The 24,503-nt window shown below is 44.8% G+C and overlaps 1 protein-coding gene across 6 annotated transcripts in view; it reads right to left on the bottom strand.

Moving 5' to 3' along the window:
* LOC137421773 (nuclear receptor coactivator 2) overlaps positions 1-24,503 on the bottom strand; it is a 298,535-nt gene that overhangs the window by 36,643 nt on the left and 237,389 nt on the right. For all 6 annotated transcript variants that reach the window (XM_078773318.1, XM_068108162.2, XM_068108161.2 and 3 more), the window contains 9 exons: positions 21,786-21,886; positions 19,403-19,577; positions 18,097-18,273; positions 17,493-17,585; positions 16,164-16,304; positions 8,730-8,871; positions 3,930-5,268; positions 3,633-3,807; positions 3,249-3,401 (listed from right to left, as the gene is read on the bottom strand). In XM_078773318.1, the coding sequence (XP_078629444.1) occupies positions 3,249-3,401; positions 3,633-3,807; positions 3,930-5,268; positions 8,730-8,871; positions 16,164-16,304; positions 17,493-17,585; positions 18,097-18,273; positions 19,403-19,577; positions 21,786-21,886 (2,496 nt within the window). The remainder of the gene's footprint in view (positions 1-3,248; positions 3,402-3,632; positions 3,808-3,929; positions 5,269-8,729; positions 8,872-16,163; positions 16,305-17,492; positions 17,586-18,096; positions 18,274-19,402; positions 19,578-21,785; positions 21,887-24,503) is intronic.

The raw sequence follows: 24,503 nt of genomic DNA, 5'->3' as shown, positions 1-24,503 counted from the left end.
GATTTCCTTCCGTTGGATTTGCTTTCCAGGAGACGAAGGCAAGTTGTTTCTGGGCAACAGCCTCACCACAAGATTCCGTGTACCATGGACGGGAGGAAGGGTATGACAACTGAAGACGAGATGGGATAAATCTGTGCATGAGAGAGAGCAATTTACTTTGGAAGAATTCCCAGGATGAGTTGATGTCAGAGGTGGTAGAGATGGGAGACCAGTCCAGATGATTGATGGCTGCTTGAAGACCGTGCCAGTTGGCCTGAGTGAAATGCCAGACTCGTCGACGCTGAGCAGGCTCCCTGAGGATGGTCAGAGAGATGTCCACTTTAACAAGGACATGATCAGATGATCCGATCGGAGCAGAAGAAGAGCAGCAGACATTTTCAGGGAAGTTAGTCATAACCAAGTCCAGAAGAGAAGATGTTCCGTTGACTGAGATCCGGGTCGGGAAATTGACAGATTGTGTCAGTCCCAGTGAGTCGCAGAAGTCCTTTGCTGAGGAGCCATGGCTGGTGAGAGAGGTACCCACACCCAGCCAACTGGCATGATGACAGTTGAAATCACCACATATGAGGAAGAGAGAGTTGGGATGAGTAGATAGAAGTTGGTCCATATCATCAGACAGCGAGATGTAGATGGAGTCATCACTGTTTGGTGGACGGTACAACACACATATGAACAAGAGGTGGGAGCGAAGGGGAAGCCGTAGCCAGAGGTATTCCTGGGGGTGAGGTGGAGAGAGTGCAGTGCAGGGCGAGTGAGGAAGAGAGTTTTTGATAAAGATAGCAACCCCGCCTCCAGGACGAGGCTCAGGTCTATCATACCGGAGGAGGGAGTAGCCCGGGAGAGATACTATGGAATCAGAGACATCATAAAGGAGGAAAGTTTCTGTTAAGCAGATCACGTCTGGTTTGACAGAAGCAACCTGTATGGAGAGATCAGTTAAGTTTGAACGAAGGCCCCGGATGTTTGAGGTCCATACCGTTAATGAAGAGGAAGGGGGAGCATCAGATACAGAACAGGGGGGAGGAGGGGTAGGGTAAGATGTGGAAGAGGTGGAAGAGGTAGGGAGAGCTGTTGAAGGTGTGTCAGAGATTTCAGAATAGCTCGGAGAAAGGGAAGGATGGGGCGGACAAAAGGTTTGATGGTGATTGGGTGAGCCACAATGAGGTGTTATTTGAGGAGGGGGAAGAGCGAGGCAGAAGGTTGGGGGAGATGGAGGTGAGAGTTTGAAGGGGGAAGAAGCGGGGAGGACGCTTTGAGGAGGGGGAGTGAGCGGGGGGAAATTGAGAAGCAATGAGGGTGGGGAGATTTGAAGGGGAGGGGTGAGGGGGGAGTTTGGGAGGGAAGGGACAAGGGGAGGGATTTGAAAGGGATGGGATATGGGGGAGATTTGGAGGGGAGGGGTGAGGCAGGAGTCTAGGAGGGGAGGGGCGAGGGGGCGTCTTGGCGGGGAGGGGTGAGGGGGTAGTTTAGGAGGGAGGGGGCAAGGGGGGAGATTTGAAAGGGATGGGTGATGGGGAAGATTTGGAGGGGAGGGGTGATGGGGAAGATTTGGAGGGGAGGGGTTATGGGGAAGATTTGGAGGGGAGGGGTGAGATTGGATTTTTGAAAGTGTACGATTTATGGGAAACGAACATTTATTGCAAAATGAGTTTCTTGTGACCTTCGAGTTAAAAATACGTTTAAGGACGCTGGATGGAGGATGGAGTGCAGGAGAGTTTAGGGAATGTAGAAAAAAGGCACTATAGGAGATGGATATTTTTTTTGGGATGAATTGATTTGGTGAGCAAGTCGAAAGCAGCCTTTTAAAGAAGAAGAAGAAAAAGGTGTTATAAAATATGACGGAATACATAACTTGAGGGGAAAGTGTAAACATTGAAGGTTAATGAGTGAAAACTATCTGGGGAAATGGAAATGGGGGAGAAACACGTGGTCGAAGAACGAACGAACGAATAAGAATGAATAAACGAATGAGAACAGAGAAAGAAATGTTTTTTTTTTTTTTTTGTTTTTTTTTGAGTTGAGATTTACACAAGGAAGTAGGCTATGGGTGAAAAGACTGGGAATACAGAGAACGAAAGTTATTGGATCACAAACGACGGACCACTGAGAGAAAAACAAAGCCTCAAGGTTGTACAGTGCACACTGTACAAGGCCTTGCTCGCGACACGGCAAACAGACGATCAATTTATGAAAGATAAACACCGAGAAACAACCAAAGTTGCACACAATAACTTCACACACCGAAAGATAAATACAGTTTCGACAAAATACAATTGTGAACAGACTTAACTTCGAAAAACGTGGAGACCGTGTGGAGCTTCGAAAATCCCTGCCGCCGTCTCCAAGATCTCGCGAGATCCGCGAATAAATATAATTTAAATATAATTTAAGAAGTGTCTTTGTTTGTTTGTTTGTTTATTTGTTTGACTTCTATGTAGTCCGAAACCACTGGATGGTATGAGTTGAAAATGCTCGTATTTGTGAGGTGCACAGGAAGATTTCGGGGGAATATTAAAATTCTAGGGGTTCACTGTGGGGATAGGACCCCAATTTTCTTTTCAAAACTGTGTATCATATAGCACCACCTGGTGGTAGCCTGTATTACAAATCGAATCGTAAAATCGGGGAACTGGAACAGCACTTGGTAGAATCTCGCGAGATCCGCAATGATGGATTCCGTCTCCAAGATCTCGCGATCTCGCGAGATCCGATCTCGCGAGATTCTACCAAGTGCTGTTCCAGTTCCCCGATTTTACGATTCGATTTGTAATACAGGCTACCACCAGGTGGTGCTATATGATACACAGTTTTGAAAAGAAAATTGGGGTCCTATCCCCACACTGAACCCCTAGAATTTTAATATTCCCCCGAAATCTTCCTGTGCACCTCACAAATACGAGCATTTTCAACTCATACCATCCAGTGGTTTCGGACTACATAGAAGTCAAACAAATAAACAAACAAACAAACAAAGACACTTCTTAAATTATATTTAGTATGATTTGGCTAAAATAAATTTCAACGCTGTGAATCATTTTCAGACCCAATTGCAAAAATAAATAAATAAATAAATAAATAAATCCTCAAACCTGAGACTTTAGAAGGTGGATAACATATGGACTACTTGCTGTAGCGGCTTCAATGGATTGTTATTATTGCCCAGAAATAAACCACAGGATGAAAGAACTTTATCTCTCTCTGCAAAACAACGTTTCCTTAATGAGGACTCAATTACAATGCGCACTCACCATGATGCGTGGGTGCAGTGACCGAGTGGGTTGGGCCACCTTGCACATGACTCAAAGAAGTCGAGTAAGAAAGAATAGGCCTGGACTGCCCCGGGCCGTTTGGAAAGGATGGCCGTGACATCAGCTGTTGGTTGGCCCTGCCCATAGTAACGACTGCAAAGGGAAAACATTACTTACAAAATCGTGATGACAAATAGCAATAATATAAACAAATCGTGACGTACAGCAGGTATATCCCAGAATATATGCCTCACAATGTCATGACCCAGCAATGGAAGAAGGTGGGGACACAAGTTGGACATGTCAAGTGGGGAAAATGAGAAAGAGGAACTTTGGAGAACGTGATGATGAAAATGAAGAGCAAAATCAGGGTTGGATACCAACCAACATGTGAGCCGGATGTGCGGAAGTTGCTCGTGGCCTGGAGGCTAGGCATGCTGCTCGGCGTTTGCAACAGGTCTTGCAGCAACGCCTTGCTGTTCTCTGCCGTGCTCTCTCGGCCCAATCCTTCGTTCAGGCCCTTAATTGTATTCTCCATGTTATCAAACCTGTCTGCGACCTGGAAGCACAAAGTATTGTTATATAAACAAATTCAGCAATATAAAATAAAATTGTGAGTGAAAAATTATTTCGCCCATTTGGAAAATGTCCTCAAAGATGCAGCGTTTTGGAATGCCTTACGTGTTGCTCTCCAGATTCAACCTTCACTTGCATGTCAGGTTTCTCAATCTTGATAGAGCCACAGCCTCCTGGGCCATACGATACATCGCGACCACCCTCAGACTTTTCCAGTTTTGGCTTCACATCACCGTCAGACAGGTGCTCCACTGGCCGTGCTCGCTGTTCTTCCTCTTTATCGAGAAGCGAGCGTAAAAGAGCATGGTCACGGTCCTGTCTCCGTTGCAAAGGGCTAACAGGTTCCTGCTTCACGGTAGTCAATTCCTCTGTCTTTATTGACCCTGGGCCACTCCCGACAGAGAGAGGTTGCTGGGGAGCTGTTAGTTTGTTTATGTCAGGGGGTGAATTTACATCCTGCAGTAGTTTGTGGAGGATTTTATGACGTTCAGTGAGTGAAGTGGAATGTAGAGAAGGTGAAACTCCACCACCACCACCAGCACAACCTGCTGCTCCACCTCCTGTGATACCACTTCCACCTGCACTGCCATCGGTATTGCTGCCATTGTTGCTGTTAATGGTTGGAGGACCGCTCCCAGGAGGCTCACTACTTCTGACTGAGTCGAGTGACAGCCGGCCTCCAACCTCTGGTCCGACTGTTAGAAGCTGCAGCAACTTCGTTGGGCTTTTTGCAGGTTCTTCACCTTCCTGGGTTGTGCCGTCAGCCAGACTACATTCTATGTTCTGCTGTGTGGATCCAGGCGTTGCCGTTGTGATTTGTTCCTTTCCCTCTGTCGACCAGTCTTCTTGCTTTCCGTAATGACCAGTGGAATAGGACCGTGGAACGTAGGGTATCCTTTGACCTACCGATGGGGTAACACCTTGGCAAGGTGAAGTAACAGATGGGCTTGGGGAGACAAGCCGTGGGCTAGGAGATGGAGTTTGACCAGGTGATGTGCCTGAGCCTGGTGTTATGCCTTCTCCAGGGGAGGCTCCGGGACAGGCAAAACCGGCATTAGTGTGATAAGGACCACTAGGCCTTTGTGGGGAGAAAGGCATGCCTGGGCTGCCTGCAGGTTTCGCCACAGGTGGAGTCCTTGGTGTACGCATATAGTTTCCCTGACAAGGCATGGGGCCACTTCCCACAGCACCACAAGGACTATTTCTTGATGGGCTTCCTAAAGCCATTGCACCTGGCATCCCAACATAACGCCCTGGAGCTGGAGCTCCTGGTGGTAGCCTGCCCATAGGGGCATCACTCCGGCCGCTCCCGATGCCCATGGGAGGTTGCGGACAGTTGAGGCTGGCACTTTGTGTACCACCATTAGGATCATTTGTTGCCGAGATAAGGTCTGGAATAACAGGACTTGGTCTTACGAGACCCTCACCTGAATGCTTGCAATACCTGTTTGGAAGGAAACAAAACATTGACAAATGATGATTTTATGAAAGACTAGAATTGTTGAATAGTTGGCTGAATTTAATGATAAATAAAGGATTAAAGGTAAATAAATACAGGAATATTTAAGATACTTAGAGCAGAAGTAGGTAGGGACAGCAAATCCGTTTTTCTTTTTGTACATAGAATCAAGGCTCTTGGAAGAACGAGAACATTGAATGGAGCAGGATACAACAGAAGAAACGGAGCAGTTGAAGGGAAGTTAAAATAACCACCTTTAGAGGCCATTTTCCCCCGCAAAGCAGGGGTTGGCCTTTTTCGGGAACCATGGTTGTTGTTGTTTTTCGGTCCCCTTTTTGAAGCAATGTTTTACGGCCGGATGCCCTTCCTGACGCCAACCCTTTTTTGCCGCCTTTAACGACAAACAGGGAATTAACAGTGAACTGGTACTCAATTAGCCGACCTCGGAAGGATGACAGGCTGAGTCAACCCCCCTGGCGTTAATTCAGCGATCGACCGGGATTCGAACCCAGGATCCTAGGATCCTAAGCCGGCACCCTAGCCGATAGCCCAACACCAGGGATTAGTTGAAGGGAAGTTGAAGGACAAAATAGAGGGAGACTTGGACAAACAATGGAGGTGGAGAGGAATGGGGGTGTGACGCATGGGGTGGACAATATGGATACAGAAGTAAACTTTCAGGGAGGATAAACTGGAAATTTGGAAGGAGGTGGGCTTGAGGGTGGTGATAGAGGTTGGCAGGAAGTTGGATTGGTAGATCGTGTACACCCTGCAGAAACCTGGGAGGGACAAAGCACAGTAAGAGTAGAGGGTGCAAGACTAGAAAAGAGGTGGTAGAAGATAGAGAGCGAGACCGTCCTATCGGCGATGGCCTATCTTGGTTTCCACAACATCAAGCTAATAAAGGTGTGAGGCAGGGGAGCCAGTCCAGAGGGAAGAGCAGAACTCCATCAAGCTGCGGATGAAATCTTTCCTTCTAGGCGTATAGGAGTTCAGGTGTGCCAAGGAAGGACTTTGTATGATGGAGGATTCCCAGTTGGAGGTTGGCTTTGAAGACAAACTTTGAAATGTGGTTTGACCAAAAAAGGTCATGGCTGACAGTGAGATTCAGTAATTTGAATGACAAACTCCTCAAGATGATCGTTAAGAATGTAAATGAGGTGGGGGGGGGGGGGGGGAGAGGGAAGGTAGGGGCAGGGTTGTCTCACAGTCCTTTTGGAGATAGTGAGAGATTGCGATTTGTCAGGATTTAAATAAATTTTCCAAATGCTTGACCAGTTTGTGATATTTTCAAGGTCAAAAGAGAGGCTACAACCTGCCTGTCTAAAGGATGTCAAGGTAGAGGGTAGCGTCATCAGCAAATTAATAAGAGATCAGAAAGATCATTGATGAGGATCAGGAATAGGACTGGGCCCAGAACACTGCCTTGGGGCACACCAGTCTTGACAGGGAGAGGAGATGAAAGGATTTCGTTGAGAGCCACACTTTGGCTACGAGAGTAGAGGAAGTCAGTAAGCAATGTGTGGAGCTGGCCTTGGATTCCATTGGCAGAGTTTGGAGAGCAAGGCGGGATGCTAGACTGTATTGAAAGCACGAGATATGTCCAGAGAGACGGCCCTAACCTTGTGTCTGACATTGAGGGCCTACACATCCATTGTTGGGTGAGTAGAAGCAGCATGTCCAAGATAGAGTGACCTGGTCTGAATCCGAATTGATGATCTGAGATGAGTTTGTTGGAGAAAAAAAAGCATTTTGTATAAACTGCGATGATGGATTGCATGACCTTGTTGATGATTGGAAGTAATCCAATGAAGTAATTGCGATTGGAGGATGGTAGTTTAAAAGAACATTGGATGAACAGAGAGGAGCTGAAGTGTGGGAGTGGAGAGTAGAGGAGAAGAGAGGGGTGGGAGTGGTTGGGGAGTGGAACACAAAGGGGGGCAGTGGTGGAGAGATGGAGGAGTAAGGGAGAAAGGGGGATGTCTAGGTAAATTGAGATGGGGAGGTGGAGAGAGATAAGAGGGTAGAGGGTTACAAATAACATTGATTTTACATCTTCATAAAAAACTGGAGATTATCACAAATCACAAAGTTAAAAAGTATAAAAGTTTTTTAAAAAATCACTCATTGAATAGTTTTGTGAAAGAATGGTTTTCAACTACTCGCTTTGTGAAAATAACTGAGTTTGTTATTGAGTTTTAAACATTTGGCCCTGTAAGGAATAAGGACCGTTTATTAGTGGAAATAATAATTAGATAAATACTTAAGAGTTAGTAAGCTGGGAATGATGGATACTGGTGGCTGAAGCACATCAGCAGGACAAAGTGTGCTGGAGCCAGACTGCACCTGCTCATTCCAGCTCTGTGCGCGCACCTTGATAAATATCATGCTCACCCCATCCGATACATCACCTCCCTCCCTTTTTATCTACTGTATGTGCCTCATGCTAATCCCAATACCCTCCTCCTTTTGCACAGAAATTAAAAACAACCACCTAATCTGCGCAGGTTCAACCCTGTTGTTCAATACGACGTTGGTTGTAGCGTTCGGTGCCGGGTTAGAAGTTTATGGTGGGTAGTGTTAGGGTGCTGACATGTCAAAGGTTATTATTAGATGGGAAGAATCACCTTTCTCTGTCTCCTTTTCATTGTATCCCTTAGAAGATGCATTAAATTATTGCTTAACGAGCCAGAAAATGCAAAATGGCTAAGGCGAACAAGAAGGTCGTATAGCAGGCGAGCTTACAATCCACAGTTTATTAATGTAAAACATAAAACAAGAAAATAATTCTTATTCAAAAAAATGAAAGCACTCTAGAAACTAGTCGAGATGCCTGGCATGCCAAGGCACAGGCTCGACATTTTGACCACCATGTGATCTTCATCCAGGACTGCTCAGGCCTCTTGTACTTGCGAAGGAACAGAACTCCGAGCACACAATACCTGTGCAATCTCGGATGAAGTTCACTCGGTGCCCGAAACGTTGGACCCAATTTTCATTTTATATTTTTCGTTGTGAGCTCAAAGATGAAATTGTCTTCGACATTTACAAAATGAAACTCGCTGCCAAATTTGATGATTCAAGCTGCCCTCGATATCCAGTTATTCTGCCGACAAACGAACAAACCTACAGGTACAGGATGATAGTCATACTCATGCAGCCGGCTAACAGGCACGGAGTTAGTAACTAAGATTTCCCATACAGCCATAAATGCTGACTCCAATGTTTGTGGAAAACGAAAAAATTAAACGAAATCTTCAGCAGACACTGATAAAACATTTTATGTCAATTTCATGCTACATGTTTGGTTGGCCAGTAGGATAAAAAGCTACCATTTTTGTAGCCAAACAGGTGACATTCTTTGGTAGAGAGAGCTGCTAAGATAATTAGACAGACACCAAGAAAAGAAGCTCCCAAAGCATAACATCCATGGTTGTCAAGCACACCTGAAAACAGTGTGTATGGATGACACGATGTGCGTCTGGTTGGGGAGGGCCTGCATGCGACTCTTGCTCTGGCCGACGGCCATGCTCCCATCAGGCAGCGCAAAGCGATATGGAGCGCTCTGCGCAAAGCCTTTCATCAGCACTGTGGAGCACACATACACATTTGAACACAAGCACACGCACACACACATATTCCACAGTTTGAAATCGGAAACCAACTACAGCAGAACATGCCAAAAACAAGGTATTTTGAGGCGACTACTTTGCAGTCACAATTTCGAAGTATCACATGAGCAACTAGAACGGCACTCGGTATAGCATATAGCTCCGCCAGGCTGAACAGTTTATGTTTTGTATCCCACTGATAGGCCGGATCTGCATTCGGACCTGAACCAACATCAAATCACCGTGTTCTCATCACTGAACCAACTCATCCACCAAGTTTTGTCATAATGCGTCCATAACTTGAGATATCGTGCTCTGTATAATTTTTGGCCCGATCAATCAATGGTGAAGAATCATTTCACAAATTCTCAAACGGATCCGGATCTTCATCAATATCGGATCACTTTGTCCTTGTCGGATCAATTTTTTCTTGTAACACAGCCAATCTGTTCACCAAGTTTCGTCGGAATCCGTCCATAACTTTTTGAGATATCATGCTGTACAGTCGTGGCCAAAAATATTGACACCCTTGCACTTTTTTCAAATAACTTACAATTTCCTCGAAGAACAAGTTGAAATTGACATAAGTATTTCGTCTCCACAATTCTTTATTTCACTGTTAATATTACAAACTTTTGTTTTTGATTCAGAACTTAATATATCCTTTTAAATCAGAAAATAAAAAGAAATAGCATTGACAAAATTATTGACACCCGAGACTTAATATTTGGTAGGACGGCCTTTGGACAAAATAACTGCAGTCAAGCGCTTCCTATAACCATGAATGAGCGTCCTTCACCTCTCCACTGGCAGTTTGGCCCACTCTTCTTGTGTAAACTGCTCCAGTTCTCCCAGATTTGAAGGGTGCCTTCTCCCAACTGCTGTTTTCAGATCTCCCCACAGGTGTTCATTGGGATTTAGATCTGGACTCATTGTTGGCCACTTCAAAACAGTCCAGCGTTTTGTCTTGAACCATTCCTGGGTGCTTTTTGAAGTGTGTTTGGGGTCATTGTCCTGCTGCAAGACCCATGACCTTCGACGGAGACCCAGCTTTCTGACACTGGGTTGAACATTGTGCTCCAAAATACCTTGGTAATCTCCTGATTTCATGATGCCATGCACACATTCAAGGCACCCAGTGCCAGAGGCAGCACAGCAACGCCATAACATCACTGAACCTCCGACATGTTTGACCGTAGGTAAGGTGTTCTTTTCTTTTCTTTTCAGGCATCATTTTGTTTTCTGTAAACATAGAGATGATATGCTTTACCAAAACCTCAAATTTGATCTTATCTGTCCAAAGATCCCGCGAGATCTTGGAGACGGCGGCAGGGATTTTCGAAGCTCCACACGGTCTCCACGTTTTCAAAGTTAAGTCTGTTCACAATTGTATTTTGTCGAAACTGTATTTATCTTTCGGTGTGTGAAGTTATAGTGTGCACCTTGGAAGTTTCTCGGTGTTTATCTTTCATAAATTAATCGTCTGTTTGCCGCGTCGCGAGCAAGGCCTTTGCCGCGTCGCGAGCGATTTGAAATCGAAGTTAGTTAAGTAATTGTTCCCATTTGTATTTTCGTTATAACTGTATTTATTTTATGGTGTGTGTACGTATATTGTGTCCCGAGGAAGCTTTTCGGTGCAAATCTTTCATACCTGTATTGAAAATCGTGTTAATTCGTGTCGTGTCTTGAGGCCTTGCACAGTGTACAACCTTGAGGCTTTGTTTTTCTCTCAGCGGTCCGTCGTTTGTGATCCAATAACTTTCGTTCTCTGTTTTCCCAGTCTTTTCACCCCATAGCCTACTTCCTTGTGTAAATCTCAACTAAAAAAAAAAACAAAAAAAACCATTTCCTTCTCTGTTCTTATTCCTTGTTCTCATTCGTTTATTCATTCTTCGACTACGTGTTTCTCCCCCATTTCCCCAGATAGTTTTCACTGTTATTAACCTTCAATGTTTACACTTTCCCCTCAAGATCTGTATTCCGTCATATATTATAACACCTTTTTCTTCTTCTTCTTTAAAAGGCTGCTTTCGACTTGCTCACCAAATCTATTCATCCCCAAAAAAAATTCCATCTCCTATAGTGCCTTTTTTCTACATTCCCTAAACTCTCCTGCAACTCCATCCTCCCTACAGCATCCTTAAACGTATTTTTAACTCGAAGGTCACAAGAAACTCATTTTGCAATAAATGTTCGTTTCCCATTAATCGTACACTTTCAAAAATCCAATCTCACCCCTCCCCTCCAAATCTTCCCCATAACCCCTCCCCTCCAAATCTTCCCCATCACCCCTTCCCTCCAAATCTTCCCCATCACCCATCCCTTTCAAATCTTCCCCCTTTCCCCTCCCCTCCTAATCCTCCCCATCACCCATCCCTTTCAAATCTCCCCCCTTGCCCCCTCCCCCCTAAACTACCCCCTCATCCCTCCCCTCCAAGACTCCCCCTCGCCCCTCCCCTCCTAGACTCCTCCCTCACCCCTCCCCTCCAAATCTCCCCCATATCCCATCCCTTTCAAATCCCTCCCCTTGTCCCTTCCCTCCCAAACTCCCTCCTCGCCCCTCCCCTTCAAATCTCCCCACCCTCATTTCTTCTCAATTTCCCTCCTCTCACTCCCCCTCCCCCAACCTTCTGCCTCGCTCTTCCCCCTCCTCAAATAACACCTCATTGTGCCTCACCCAATCACCATCAAACCTTTTGTCCGCCCCATCCTTCCCTTTCTCCGAGCTATTCTGAAATCTCTGACACACCTTCAACAGCTCTCCCTACCTCTTCCACCTCTTCCACATCTTACCCTACCCCTCCTCCCCCCTGTTCGGTATCCGATGCTCCCCCTTCCTCTTCATTAACGGTATGGACCTCAAACATCCGGGGCCTTCGTTCAAACTTAACTGATCTCTCCATACAGGTTGCTTCTGTCAAACCAGACGTGATCTGCTTAACAGAAACTTTCCTCCTTCATGATGTCTCTGATTCCTTAGTATCTCTCCCGGGTTACTCCCTCCTCCGGTATGATAGACCTGAGCCTCGTCCTGGAGGTGGGGTTGCTATCTTTATCAAAAACTCTCTTCCTCCCTCGCCCTGCAGTGCACTCTCTCCACCTCACCCCCAGGAATACCTCTGGCTACGGCTTCCCCTTCGCTCCCACCTCTTGTTCATATGTGTGTTGTACCGTCCACCAAACAGTGATGACTCCATCTACATCTCGCTGTCTGATAATATGGACCAACTTCTATCTACTCATCCCAACTCTCTCTTCCTCATATGTGGTGATTTCAATTGTCACCATGCCAGTTGGCTGGGTGTGGGTACCTCTCTCACCAGCCATGGCTCCTCAGCAAAGGACTTCTGCGACTCACTGGGACTGACACAATCTGGCAATTTCCCGACCCGGATCTCAGTCAACGGAGCATCTTCTCTTCTGGACTTGGTTTTGTCTAACTTCCCTGAAAATGTCTGCTGCTCTTCTTCTGCTCCAATCGGATCATCTGATCATGTCCTTGTTAAAGTGAACATCTCTCTGACCATTCTCAGGGAGCCTGCTCAGCGTCGACGAGTCTGGCATTTCACTCAGGCCAACTGGCACGGTCTTCAAGCAGCCATCAATCATCTGGACTGGTCTCCCATCTCTACCACCTCTGACATCAACTCATCCTGAGAATTCTTCCAAAGTAAATTGCTCTCTCTCATGCACAGATTTATCCCATCTCGTCTTCAGTTGTCATACCCTTCCTCCCGTCCATGGTACACGGATTCTTGTGGTGAGGCTGTTGCCCAAAAACAACTTGCCTTCGTCTCCTGGAAAGCAAATCCAACGGAAGGAAATCTCATTTCCTTTCACAAAGCCCGAAACAAGTGTGTGTCCACCCTCAGGAGAGCTAGGAAACAATATCTCTCCGTTCTCAAGACAGAAGTCTCTTATCTGTCTCCCTCTTCCAAATCCTGGTGGTGTCTGGTCAAATCTGTTTCTGGTGTTTGTTCCCCCTCCATCCCCTCCCTTACCTCACACGGCGACACAGCTGACTCCGCACGTGAAAAAGCTGAATGCCTCAACTCTGTGTTTGCCTCTACATCTTGTGTCCCAAACCCATCCCTCTCTGTACCCACCATACCCAGTCGTACCCAGCTGCTCCTGGACTCCGTGTCCTTTCCTCCTGACAAGGTGGAAAAGTTTGTCAACCCTCGACTCTGATTCTGCAACTGGACCTGATGGCATCAGCCCACGGGTCCTAAAATCCTGTTCTTACGCTCTTTCACTCCCTCTCTCTGTTCTCTTCACCCTCTCTTTTGCTCAAGGTCAACTGCCATCTGCTTGGAAATCAGCCAACATCACCGCTTTGCACAAAAAAGGTGCAAAAACAGATCCTAGCAACTACAGACCAATCAGCCTTCTCCCAATTATCAGCAAAGTCATGGAATCCATCATTGCTTCGGATATGAAATCTTTCCTCTTCTCCAATGGCTTGATCTCCGATCATCAATTTGGTTTCAGACCAGGTCACTCTACTCTGGACATGCTGCTTCTGCTGTCTCAACAATGGATGGAGGTCCTCAATGCCAAACAGGAAATTAGAGCTGTCTCCCTCGACATATCACGTGCCTTCGATACGGTCTGGCACCCGCTCTGCTCACCAAACTCTCCTCCTTTGGTATCCATGGAAATCTCCACGCATGGCTGGCGGACTTCCTCTCTAGTCGTCGTCAACGTGTGGCCCTGAATGGGTTTCTCTCATCTCCTCTTCCTGTTCAGGCTGGAGTTCCCCAAGGCAGTGTTCTGGGCCCTGTGCTTTTTCTGGTCTTCATCAATGATCTCTCTGACTCTCTTGAAAATCCTCTCTATCTCTTTGCTGATGACTCCACTCTCTGCCGCTCCGCTCCATTCCTCATCCCTCAGATCGGCAGTCTGCAGCCTCCTCACTCTCTGCAGACCTGGACAAAATCACAGACTGGGCAAACAAGTGGAACATGTCTTTCAATCCTGACAAATCTCACACTCTTACGATGTCTCTCCGAAAAGACCGACTGGACAACCCTCCCATCTACTTTCTGAATAATCCTCTCCAAGAAGTTCTGTCACTCAAACTTTTGGGTCTCACTATCTGCCATGATCTTTCCTGGGAAAACCACATTTCCAAGCTGGCCTCCAAAGCCAGTCGCCGACTGGGCATCCTCCGTCGTGCAAAGTCCTTCCTTGGCACACCTGAGCTCCTCACCACATACAAGGCTTTCATCCACAGCTCAATGGAGTACTGCTCTCCCCTCTGGGCTGGTGCTCCTGCCTCACAGCTAGCTCGTCTTCACGCTGTTGAAACCAAAGCGTTCAGAATCATTGGAATCTCCCGCGATGACGCTATCTCCGAGGGCCTTTCACTTAATCACCGCAGGCTGGTTGGTGGTCTTTCCGTCTTCTACCGACTCCTCTCCGGCCTTGCTCCCCCAGCTCTCTCTGGGCTCTGTCCCCCAAATATTCCTGCAGGTCGCACAAGATCTGCCTGCAACCCTCTTATGGTTAAACTGCCAAAATCAAGACTCTCTGCTCACCTTCACTCCTCTTTTCTCCCGCCTCTGGAACAAACTCCCTCACTCTCTTCAATCCCACTCCTCCCTCCAGGTCTTTAAAACGGCTGTTCACCACCATCTCTTCTCTTCCCCAATCCAAAACCTTGATCTTTTCTACCCCCGCTAATTTGACCCCAAATACACTTTTTTGAAGTGACACTTGACTTCTTTCCTGGAAGTCCTTGGTGTCCTTGGGTTTTATACCTATCCTGCTTCCCCCCAGGCCCTCTCCCTCCAAAAACATCTCCCGATGTCCCTGCTCTCAAATGTTGTGTTTGTGTGCTTCCTCCCCTTCTCTCCCCATCTTGTCGACCGCTCCCCTTTTTATATACTTTGTTTGCTTGTTTGTTTGATTTGTTTGTTTGATAAATGTTAGCTCTTTCACGAGCCTCGACTCTGTCCACAAAAAAAAAGAAAAAAAAGAAAAAAAAGAAGGACATTCTCCCAGAAGGATTTTGGCTTGTTCATGTGTGTTTTGGCAAACTCCAGTCGGGGTTTCTTATGTCTCTATCTCTCAGCAGAGGGGTCCTCCTGGGTATCCTATCATAGAACCCCCTTTCAATGAGTTGGCGACGGATGGTGCGAGTTGAACCTGTCATACCTTGTGTATGAAGGTCAGCTTGAATCTGTTTGGCAGTTGATTGAGGTGCTTTCTCCACCATTCGAACAATTCTTCGTTGCAATCTTCGCTCACGTTTTCTCTTGCGGCCACGCCCAGGGAGGTTGGCTCCAGTGCCATGGGCCTTAAACTTCCTGATAACATTACGTATGCTGGACACAGGAACATCAAGGTCTCTGGAGATGGGCTTGTAGCCATGAGATTGTCCATGCTTGGCTACAATCTTGTGTCTAACCTCCTCAGACAATTCTCTGGTTTTCTTTCTATTCTCTGTGCTCATTGCGGTGTACACAGTGACACAAAACAGCAGAACGACTGCTTTTCTCTCTTCAAACTGATTGAATAAGTGATTTTTATATTGCAGGCACCTGCAACTCACCACAGGTGAGTTCATTTCCAAAGTAGAGGAGAATCACCTGGTTGAAATCTAATTATTTCTAATAACTTCTAAAAGGTGCCAATAATATTGTTCGGGCCATTTTAGGGTTTCTGTAAGGAATCGGCTGAGATCAAGTAATTTTTTCAGATATTTTTGTTTTGTTCCACTGCAAACCAAAGAAATACATATGTGGATACCTAAATATTTTTTAATTTCAACAATTTTCTGGAAGAAATAGTGCAGTATTTGAAAAAAGCGCAAGGGTGTCAATATTTTTGGCCACAACTGTATATATTTTTTGGCCCTATCTCTCAATGGTGAAGAATCACAAACAAATTTAGTGTCCGGATTCGGATGAGGATCTTCACCAAAATTGAAGCAATTCGTCCTTGTCACACACCCAACCTGTCCACCAAATTTTGGCTGAATCGATCCATAAATTTTTTCGATATCTTGCTCACGGACAGCCAGACCGGGGTGAAAACAACCTCCATCCACCTTTAGTGGCCGAGGTAATGATCAGGACACAAATCCTCAGTCAATTTCCTCCCCTACTCGTTACAAGTGCATTTTAAATATTTTGAGGCAATGAACATGCTACATCAGTCCAACCACCTCGCCTGGAATTCCCGCCAAAATAAAGATAAGAAGTAACTCAATCAATCTGAAATATTCGGTAGAAAAAAGGTAGTGGATTCAGGCGGTGCCGGTACCATCACGATGGTGCCGGTGTGAGAGGGGAAGGCCGTTCTCCACGTTCTGGAAGAAGGCATGGATGCACTTCCGCACCAATATCTGCCAGCCTGGCCGCATGGACGCCTGCAGGCTGCTTGTGTCGATGGCAATGATTTTTCCTGTTGAGAGTGGAGAAGTGCAAAAAAAATGTTTGGAACAATTTTTACTTTAGTCGATATTTATCTACTCGACAATTCACATCACTAAAGTTGGCACATGGTCTAAGCTGATGATGACCAAAAGACTTACATGGCCATTGTTGGTTCATCACCTTTGGGGACTATCTACATATTATTTATCATTCCCATACCCCCTTGGAATATCAAGGTGCCCAAGACCAGTCGTGAACGTTTCCCCCGCTGATAAATTACCCAAGAAGGGGCACTACTCTATTGCGAAGCGATACCAAAGAAAGGGATAATCAGACAGGAATTTGGAATTGGCAATGGTACCAGAACACAATGGCATCTTCTTTTCAAAAGGTAGAATATTTAATGTCCCCCAATGAATGACTCCAGATAAGAAAAATCAATCGACGTCCCCTCAGAAGCACAGAATATTCATCAAACCCTCTCTCCTTTCCCCCAATGTATCTGCAAATATATATGGCCCAAGCTCACTCCCCTCCCCCATTTATCTGCAAATATGTATGGCCCTGTGGGCCAAGTCACTTTTAAACACTGATCCAAGGCTCAAGGACGAGCTTGAACATATATCAAATGCAGGAGAAGAACATTCAAGAGACATGAGTGTAATTTGAAATTAATGACAACAATGGTAGGGGACAACCGACAAATTCACATCTGTGTAATTTGAACCTCAGATCTTGAGATAAGTGGTAAGAGGTAAGACCTCCAACGAGACCAATCAAAAACAAAACAAAATCTTGGACTATTGAAACCACAAAATTCCAATTATCATTTATGAAAAGAGAGTGAAGAATAATAAAAAACGTGGGAGAGGGGGGAAACAAGAGAGTGAAGGATGAAAAAGCGAAACTTTCAATGTCCCAACTCTTCCAAAGTTTCAAAAAACATTTTGCCACAAAATCCAGATCAGGATTGCACAAAATGACCTTGATCAAGATTGCTGTGCTATTAAATTTTTTTTTAATTTAATGCGATTCACACGTCGTACACTGGGGGGCTGTGAGCACGCATTTGAGTTATTTTTGCTTAATGCCACAACGTCATCAGAACCTCATGTGCTTTTGACCGATGAAAAGGTGTGCGGACTCATTTTCCTCTCTGAGCAATCATGGGGGTCACTTAAAAAAGCTGCTGCTGATGGGACAAGAAAAGTCTCACCAGTTTTGTCCTGCCTGGTCGAGAATGTTTCCACAGTGGGCATTTCGTGCCTCGGAGCTCTTCTGGCGACACAGATGAGACAAGGTTGTAGATCTATTGAAACAAAGAAAGGCAACAAACCAAAAAACAAAAGTTAATTTCCCCTCAATAAACTTTCATTTTGTACGCAACACATGACTGCTGGTTGCATCATTTGCTGTGCCGCTGATGCATTGCCCTGGAGGTTAAAGCTGAAATTTGCAATTTAACGTCAACCAACTAATTCCAGCAGATGGGAAGCTCAAGTTTAACGTCCATCTGAAAGACGGCACACATATTGATGTCTTGCCCTGTCAGTGAAACAACACCAGGATGACAGTTTATAGCTAGGCCGAGATTCAAACCCACACCAGATAACTCGGAGGTGTGTGCGAAGAATATCTCCAAGCCATCCTGGCAGCCTTTCACTTTACTGTTCGGTTATGGCTCACCTCGATTTCACTCAATATGACAGCCTTCACACCCATGGCCTCAAACGATCTAGCCATTTTACTGAAGACATGACTGCACGGACACGATGGGCGCGGGGGATAAATAATAGAAATAACATGTATGCTCGACCTACCACCATCGGACTCATCAGCAGCTGGAGGTTGCACCACCGCGAAACACTGCATCGTCTCGTATTGACCTTCTGCAGCGGGTGTAGTCACCTCATTGCTGGACCGACGTACCAGCATGCGGCAATGGAACGTGTGGCTGCTGTGTCGAGTCCCATCACTGTGCCACGGCGTGCTGTTAGCTGACAATACAGACAGTGAGAGGAAAGACCCTCCATTAATACACGTGCAGGGTTGGCTTGTTTGGTGCACTCAGCTGATGATCATACTGGGATCACAGGTTTAAATCACATTCGCTGTGATCACTCGTCTGGGAATGTCATTGTTCAACACTGCGCTAACGAGATGGTTCGTTAATTAATACTTGTACAGGTATGATTGGAGAATGTGATAAATGTGATGAATATGCGTCCATCATAATGGACCAAATGCAGCTCGACAGAGTGAATATTAACATTATAAGAAATTCCCCTCCTCCCTCACCCGCCTCTTCCTATTTTTCTATTTTCCCCATGTTTGCTTCTTCCTCACTTTTACTTTTTAAGGTGAACGGAGGTGATGTATTCACCAATGTTTGTTTGTTCGTTATGTTTTCACCACTTTTTATCTCCGTCACTGTTTACTTGTCTCAGCATGAAATCTCAGAAGGTTATGGACGGATTCGGACGAAACTTGGTGGAAAGATTGGGTGTGTAACAAGGAAGAATTGATTAGTTTTTGGGGAAGTTCTGGATCCGGATATGACAATTTCTTAATCGATTCGACACCATAGAGAGATAGGTCTAAAAACTATATTTAGCATGATGTCTCAAAAAGTTGTGGACAGATCATGAGATATTTCATGGATGTGTTGGGATGGTGCAAAGAACAAGCATATTCGATTTTGGTTCAGGTCCGGATCCAGATCCGGCCTATCAGTGGAATACAAAACGTAAACTGTTCCACCTGGCGGAGGTATGCGCTCTTCTGAGTGCCGCTCTAGTCACTTCTGTGATTGAGAGTTTGTGGCTGTACCCCCCAACATGGTTCATCCCCTGTGCCTCCCCTTGCTCTCATTCTTCCTCACATTCTTTATTTCTTCAAGTCCCCCCCCCCCCCCCCCCCCTCTTAACACTTCCCTTTCCACCGTTCTTTTAATTCTGTTATTTCCTGGTCCGTCCTGTGTTTCAGCTCCTCCACGAGCCTCGACACTGAACACATAAAGTAAAAAAAAAGTCTTCCATGATGCTTCGTTCAGGGCCGTCACCCAAAGGATGTACAGTGAGAAAAAGACACCGAGAGGAGATTGCGATCCACAGAAGAGCGACATACCTGGTGGCTTGGGCAGGTGCCTGGAGAACTCTTCGTGGTCTCCAACATGCAGCAGGTTGTACACGCTTGAGGTGAGAAGTTCCTCCTGCCCGTAACCCAGGTAAAAACGCACATTCTCCGACACAAAAGCCATTTGGCCCTCGGCATTGACCACAAAGAAAAATGCGTCGAGTGCCTGAAGGAAAAAGAGCCAGGCAGGTATTTTAAATGTTAATTCCGATATTTGGGAAGTTGTCATTTCGAAATTGTACCATAGTATTACGCTTATATATTGATATTTTTAAACACATGCCTTTTTCCCCATTATTATTACAAGATGAGAATCCTTGTGTGGATGACAATATATGAAGCAGTTTTCATCGAGCACCTCAGACAGTGGTTAACTCCACCATAGCGGCCCCAAACTCTGTGTGCGAGCCCATCGTGATCTCAGAAAATGAATTCAAACTCCCCCGTTTCTCTTCAGGTACATTTAAAGGCCTAATTATCCCCGTTTATGAGTTTTGGACAAGTCAGTTGACGCTTATCGTTCATGGCCATTTTTGTCCAGGAAGACGCAGCGAGTGATTCACGTATATTAATTCATGGATCTATTTTTTGGCTGATTATTGCCACTTTCTGCATTGCAATGCATTCAACAGGACTGACAATTACAGACAATGGAACAGCCAAATAACCTGGGCCATCACCACCCTATTTAAGTTATGTAATAAATAGATTGTCACTAAAATTATTTGTGAGTTCGCTCTAGATTGTCTGACACAAAGAAACCCTAAAACCAGCATCAACAACATGTGTGCTTTTATGCAAGTTATTTTCAACACGTAAAATGCTTGTGCCTTGTACAGTGCTCCACGTGTCACTCACTTCACGCTATTCGGACCTGTTTCACGATGGTGGAATCCCAGGTTCAAATCCCTTATACTGTACTAGTTCAAGAAAATCCCTAATACTGTTCATGGAGAAGAGAATAATTATGAATTTCATTTTGAGGCTCACTTGGCTGTGCTTGGGTGGGCTGGAGGGTACCTCTCCAGGCCAACACATCCAGAGTGGCCAGACGGAAGCCTCTCCTCAGTGAAAGACACATGAAAGCCTGGTTAGAGTTCGCAAAAAAGCACCTAAAGGACTCTCAGACTGTGAGAAACAAGATTCTGTGGTCTGATGAAACCAATATTGAACTGTTTGGCTTCCGTCTGGCCACTCTGCCATAAAGCCCAGATCGGTGCAGTGTTGCAGTGATGGTTGTCCTTCTGGAAGTTTCTCCCATCTCCACACAGGATCTCTGGAGCTCAGCCAGAGTGACCGTCGGGTTCTTGGTCACCTCTCTTACCAAGGCCCTTCTCCCCCGATTGCCCAGTTTGACCGGGCGGCCAGCTCTAGGAAGAGTCCTGGTTGTTCCAAATTTCTTCCATTTAAGAATTATGGAGGCCACTGTGCTCTTGGGAACCTTCAATGCAGCAGAGATTTTATTTGTAGGCTTCCCCAGATCTGTGCCTCGACACAATCCTGTCTCTGGGCTCTGCAGGCAGTTCCTTCGACCTCATGGCTTGTTTTTTGCTCTGATATGCATTGTCAACTGTGAGACCTTATATAGACAGGTGTGTGCCTTTCCAAATCATGTCCAGTCAATAGAATTTACCACAGGTGGACTCCAATCAAGGTGTAGAAACATCTCAAAGATTATCAAGAGAAATGGGAGGCACCTGAGCTAAATTTCAAGTGTCATAGCAAAGGGTGTGAATACTTATGTCAATGTGATATTTCAGGTTTTCTTTTTAATAAACTTGCAAAACTTTCTAAAATCCTGTTTTCTCATTGTCATTATGGGGTATTGAGTGTAGATTGATGAGGGAAAAAAAGAATTTAAACGATTTCAGCATAAGGCTGCAACATAACAAAATGTGAAAAAAGTGAAGGGGTTTGAATACTTTCTGAATGCACTGTATCTGTAAGCTACAATCTTGGGGGGAGGGAGGGGGGTGGTTACTCCGCACCAGATGTGGAATTCCCAGTACAATGGTACTCATTTTGCCGAATTCGGAAGGATGACAAGCTGAGTCAACCCCACCTGGTGTTAATTCAACGGCCGACAAGGATTCAAACTCAGGACTCTAAGATCCCAAGCCAACCACCCTAAGCATTAAGCCAATATCAGGCTTCAAGAGTCGACTAATATCTTTGTAATGCCTGTGGAACTACCTTGATATGTCATAATGTCTTTATCTTGCATGCTATGTATGTACTGTAACGCTTGACTGACTTCACCAAGAAGTGCTGCATATCCACGATCTTACGTAGATGAATGGATGCCATTGTGTTTATGTATGTACAAGGTCCTTTAGAAGTCTTAAATAATTATTGAACAAAGTGAAGCGCTTGCCTTGAGAAGCAAGGGACCCAGGGAATCCTTCTCAATAACACTCTGGCCACTCGACGAGATGTCCGGTTGTTGCACTTCTCCCCGGCTTGATGCGCATTGCTCTGCAAGCCACAGGAAAAATAAATGGCCACGCGCATGTCAAGAAGGACATTGCTATTGACACCAATATCCGGGATTAAAATATACTGTGGTGTCACCACGAACCTTTCAATAACAAAAGCGCATTGTGATGAAAGTTAAGGGCTGCCGATCCTTCCAAGCCCCACCAACACCCTGTAATGTGGGTGAGGCTTAGGCTCTTCACAACTTGGTATTTGATGATATGGGATTCAAAATTGACTCTGTATCTAATCTACAAAATGAAACCCAATGGAGATCCTAAAGTAAGGATGCGTAAACAACCCTTAGGAGACCCTAAAGCAAGGATGCATAAACAACCCTTGGGAGATCCTAAAGTAAGGATGCGTAAACAACCCTTAGGAGATCCTAAAGTAAGGATGCGTAAACAACCCTTAGGAGATCCTAAAGTAAGGATGCATAAACAACCCTTGGGAGATCCTCAAGTAAGGATGCATAAACATCCTTGGGAGATCCTAAAGTAAAGATGCGTAAACAACCCTTAGGAAATACTAAAGTAAGGATGCGTAAACAACCCATAGGAAATCCTAAAGTAAGGATTTCCTTAAGGTTGAGAAAATCCTAAGGAGCCGTTGCTATGCCAGGCAATCGGTCAGATTAGTGATAGGATGAGGTGTCCGAAAGCAAGACAACAGTGAAGCCATGATTTAAAATGACGCTCCTTATACAATATTGCTACGTACAGTTTATTATATGTTGTATGAGGAACGCATACTTCTGGATGAAGGAGGAATACAATTATTCTTGCATAAAATTCATTAGATTCAGTTCTCATTGAGCATTATATTGTAAATGCGTTAATGTGCGTAGTAAATGTTTGGAAACTTTCCAAGAATGGTGAATTATAAAAGTGAAATACGAGTGCGAAACAACAAGCAAAATATTGTGGATGTCATAAAAGAGTGGAAATGTTATCCAAGTCACGTTTCCACCGCTCAAATCACGTTTCACAATGTACAAACATTTTTCAATTGTGGAAGTATGGTTCTATCAGCGTATGGTGTTCGTGACATCTTCCGCGAAGATAATCGTACTCTTCGTCACCAATTTCCATGAACAGCGCCATCTGGAAACTTCTCAAAGGTTGGTGTTTAAGGATGGGGATGGGAGTGCTCCCTTGAGTTTAAGGAATGTTTTCAGGAAAAACTTAAGGAATATTCGCATATGCAACCATCCTCAAATTAAGGCTTGTTTTTTTTTTGGTTACTTTTTTGGGGGTTTTTTGGTACACGTCTCAAGTCCGCGAGACTTGCCGTCATATATAAATTCCAAGATGGCTCCACGAAGGTTCAGTGTTGCTAACTGGAGAAGCCTTGCCAAGTGACACATGATATATAAATTATATTTATATACACTAGCGTGGATCAACTCGCTACACTCGCCTCACCACGCATCCCGACAGAAGAATGAGCTGGTTTCAGCTGATATAATAATGACTGTACCCGAGTTGCTGTGTTGTCATCATTTACACCAATCTAAGTACAAACATTTATTTTGCACAAATGCATTTGTAATGTATGTGATATTACAATTTTATAAACAATTTAAGTTGAAGATTTAGGTTGAAGAAAATAAAATTCAAAAAGCATCCCTTTAGCACATACGCATGGGAGGTATAGGTGCACACTCGAAGTTTGAGACGATTTCACAAAAGTTTGAGCGACTAGTTCAGTGACGTCATCGACATTGCACAGATATGCGTACTGTATATAATAAATACTTGACCTCACTACCAGGTAATTCAAAACAACTCACCACCACACAATTAAAAACACCTCACCACAATGTATGTGCCACGTAATTAAATACACCTCACCACAATGTACACGCCACGTAATTCAAAACACCACACCACCAGATGTGAACACCATGCAATTAAAAACACCACACCACCAGAGGCAAACACCATGCAATTCAAAACACCTTACAAACATCAAAAACACCTCATCGCCACATTATTAAAATTAATAATTCCCAACTCCCAATAATCTTTGCAATTCAAAACACCTCACCACTAGTCACTTTCGATACAGGCTTGTTTCAACTGAGGGTAATGATTGTATGCGAGTTGCTGTGTTGTTAGGATTTACACCAATCATACAAACATTTATTTTGCACAAATGTATACGTAATATGCATGATATTTATTTTTTACAAACAATCGAATTTGAAGATTCAAGTTGACAATTTTTATTTTTTAATGAAGAAAAAAAACCAAAAAAAAAAACCCTTAGGACATACACTTGGGAGAGGGAGGTAGGTGTACATCGGAAGTTTGGTATAATTTCACAAAGGTTTGAGGGAGAAGTTTGGTGACAAGACAGGATAACACAGACTGCACAGATGAGCACACACAAACAACAACAACAGGCATTTTAAGGCCATTTTCCCTGATAGAGTGGGGGTTAACCTTGCGGGTCCCATGACAATCTTCTCCATTTATGCGATCACATGACAATCTTCTCCATCATTTATCTCCAATCTCATGCGTATATATATATATACACACACACACACACACACACACACACACACACACACACACACACACACACACACACACACACACACACACACACA

This window comes from Myxine glutinosa, chromosome 2 (genome assembly GCF_964187855.1).
Source record: "Myxine glutinosa chromosome 2, kmMyxGlut1.1, whole genome shotgun sequence".
NCBI lineage: Eukaryota > Metazoa > Chordata > Myxini > Myxiniformes > Myxinidae > Myxine > Myxine glutinosa.
Note: the sequence above shows the minus strand (reverse complement) of the source record. Positions and strands in the feature narration are given on the sequence as shown.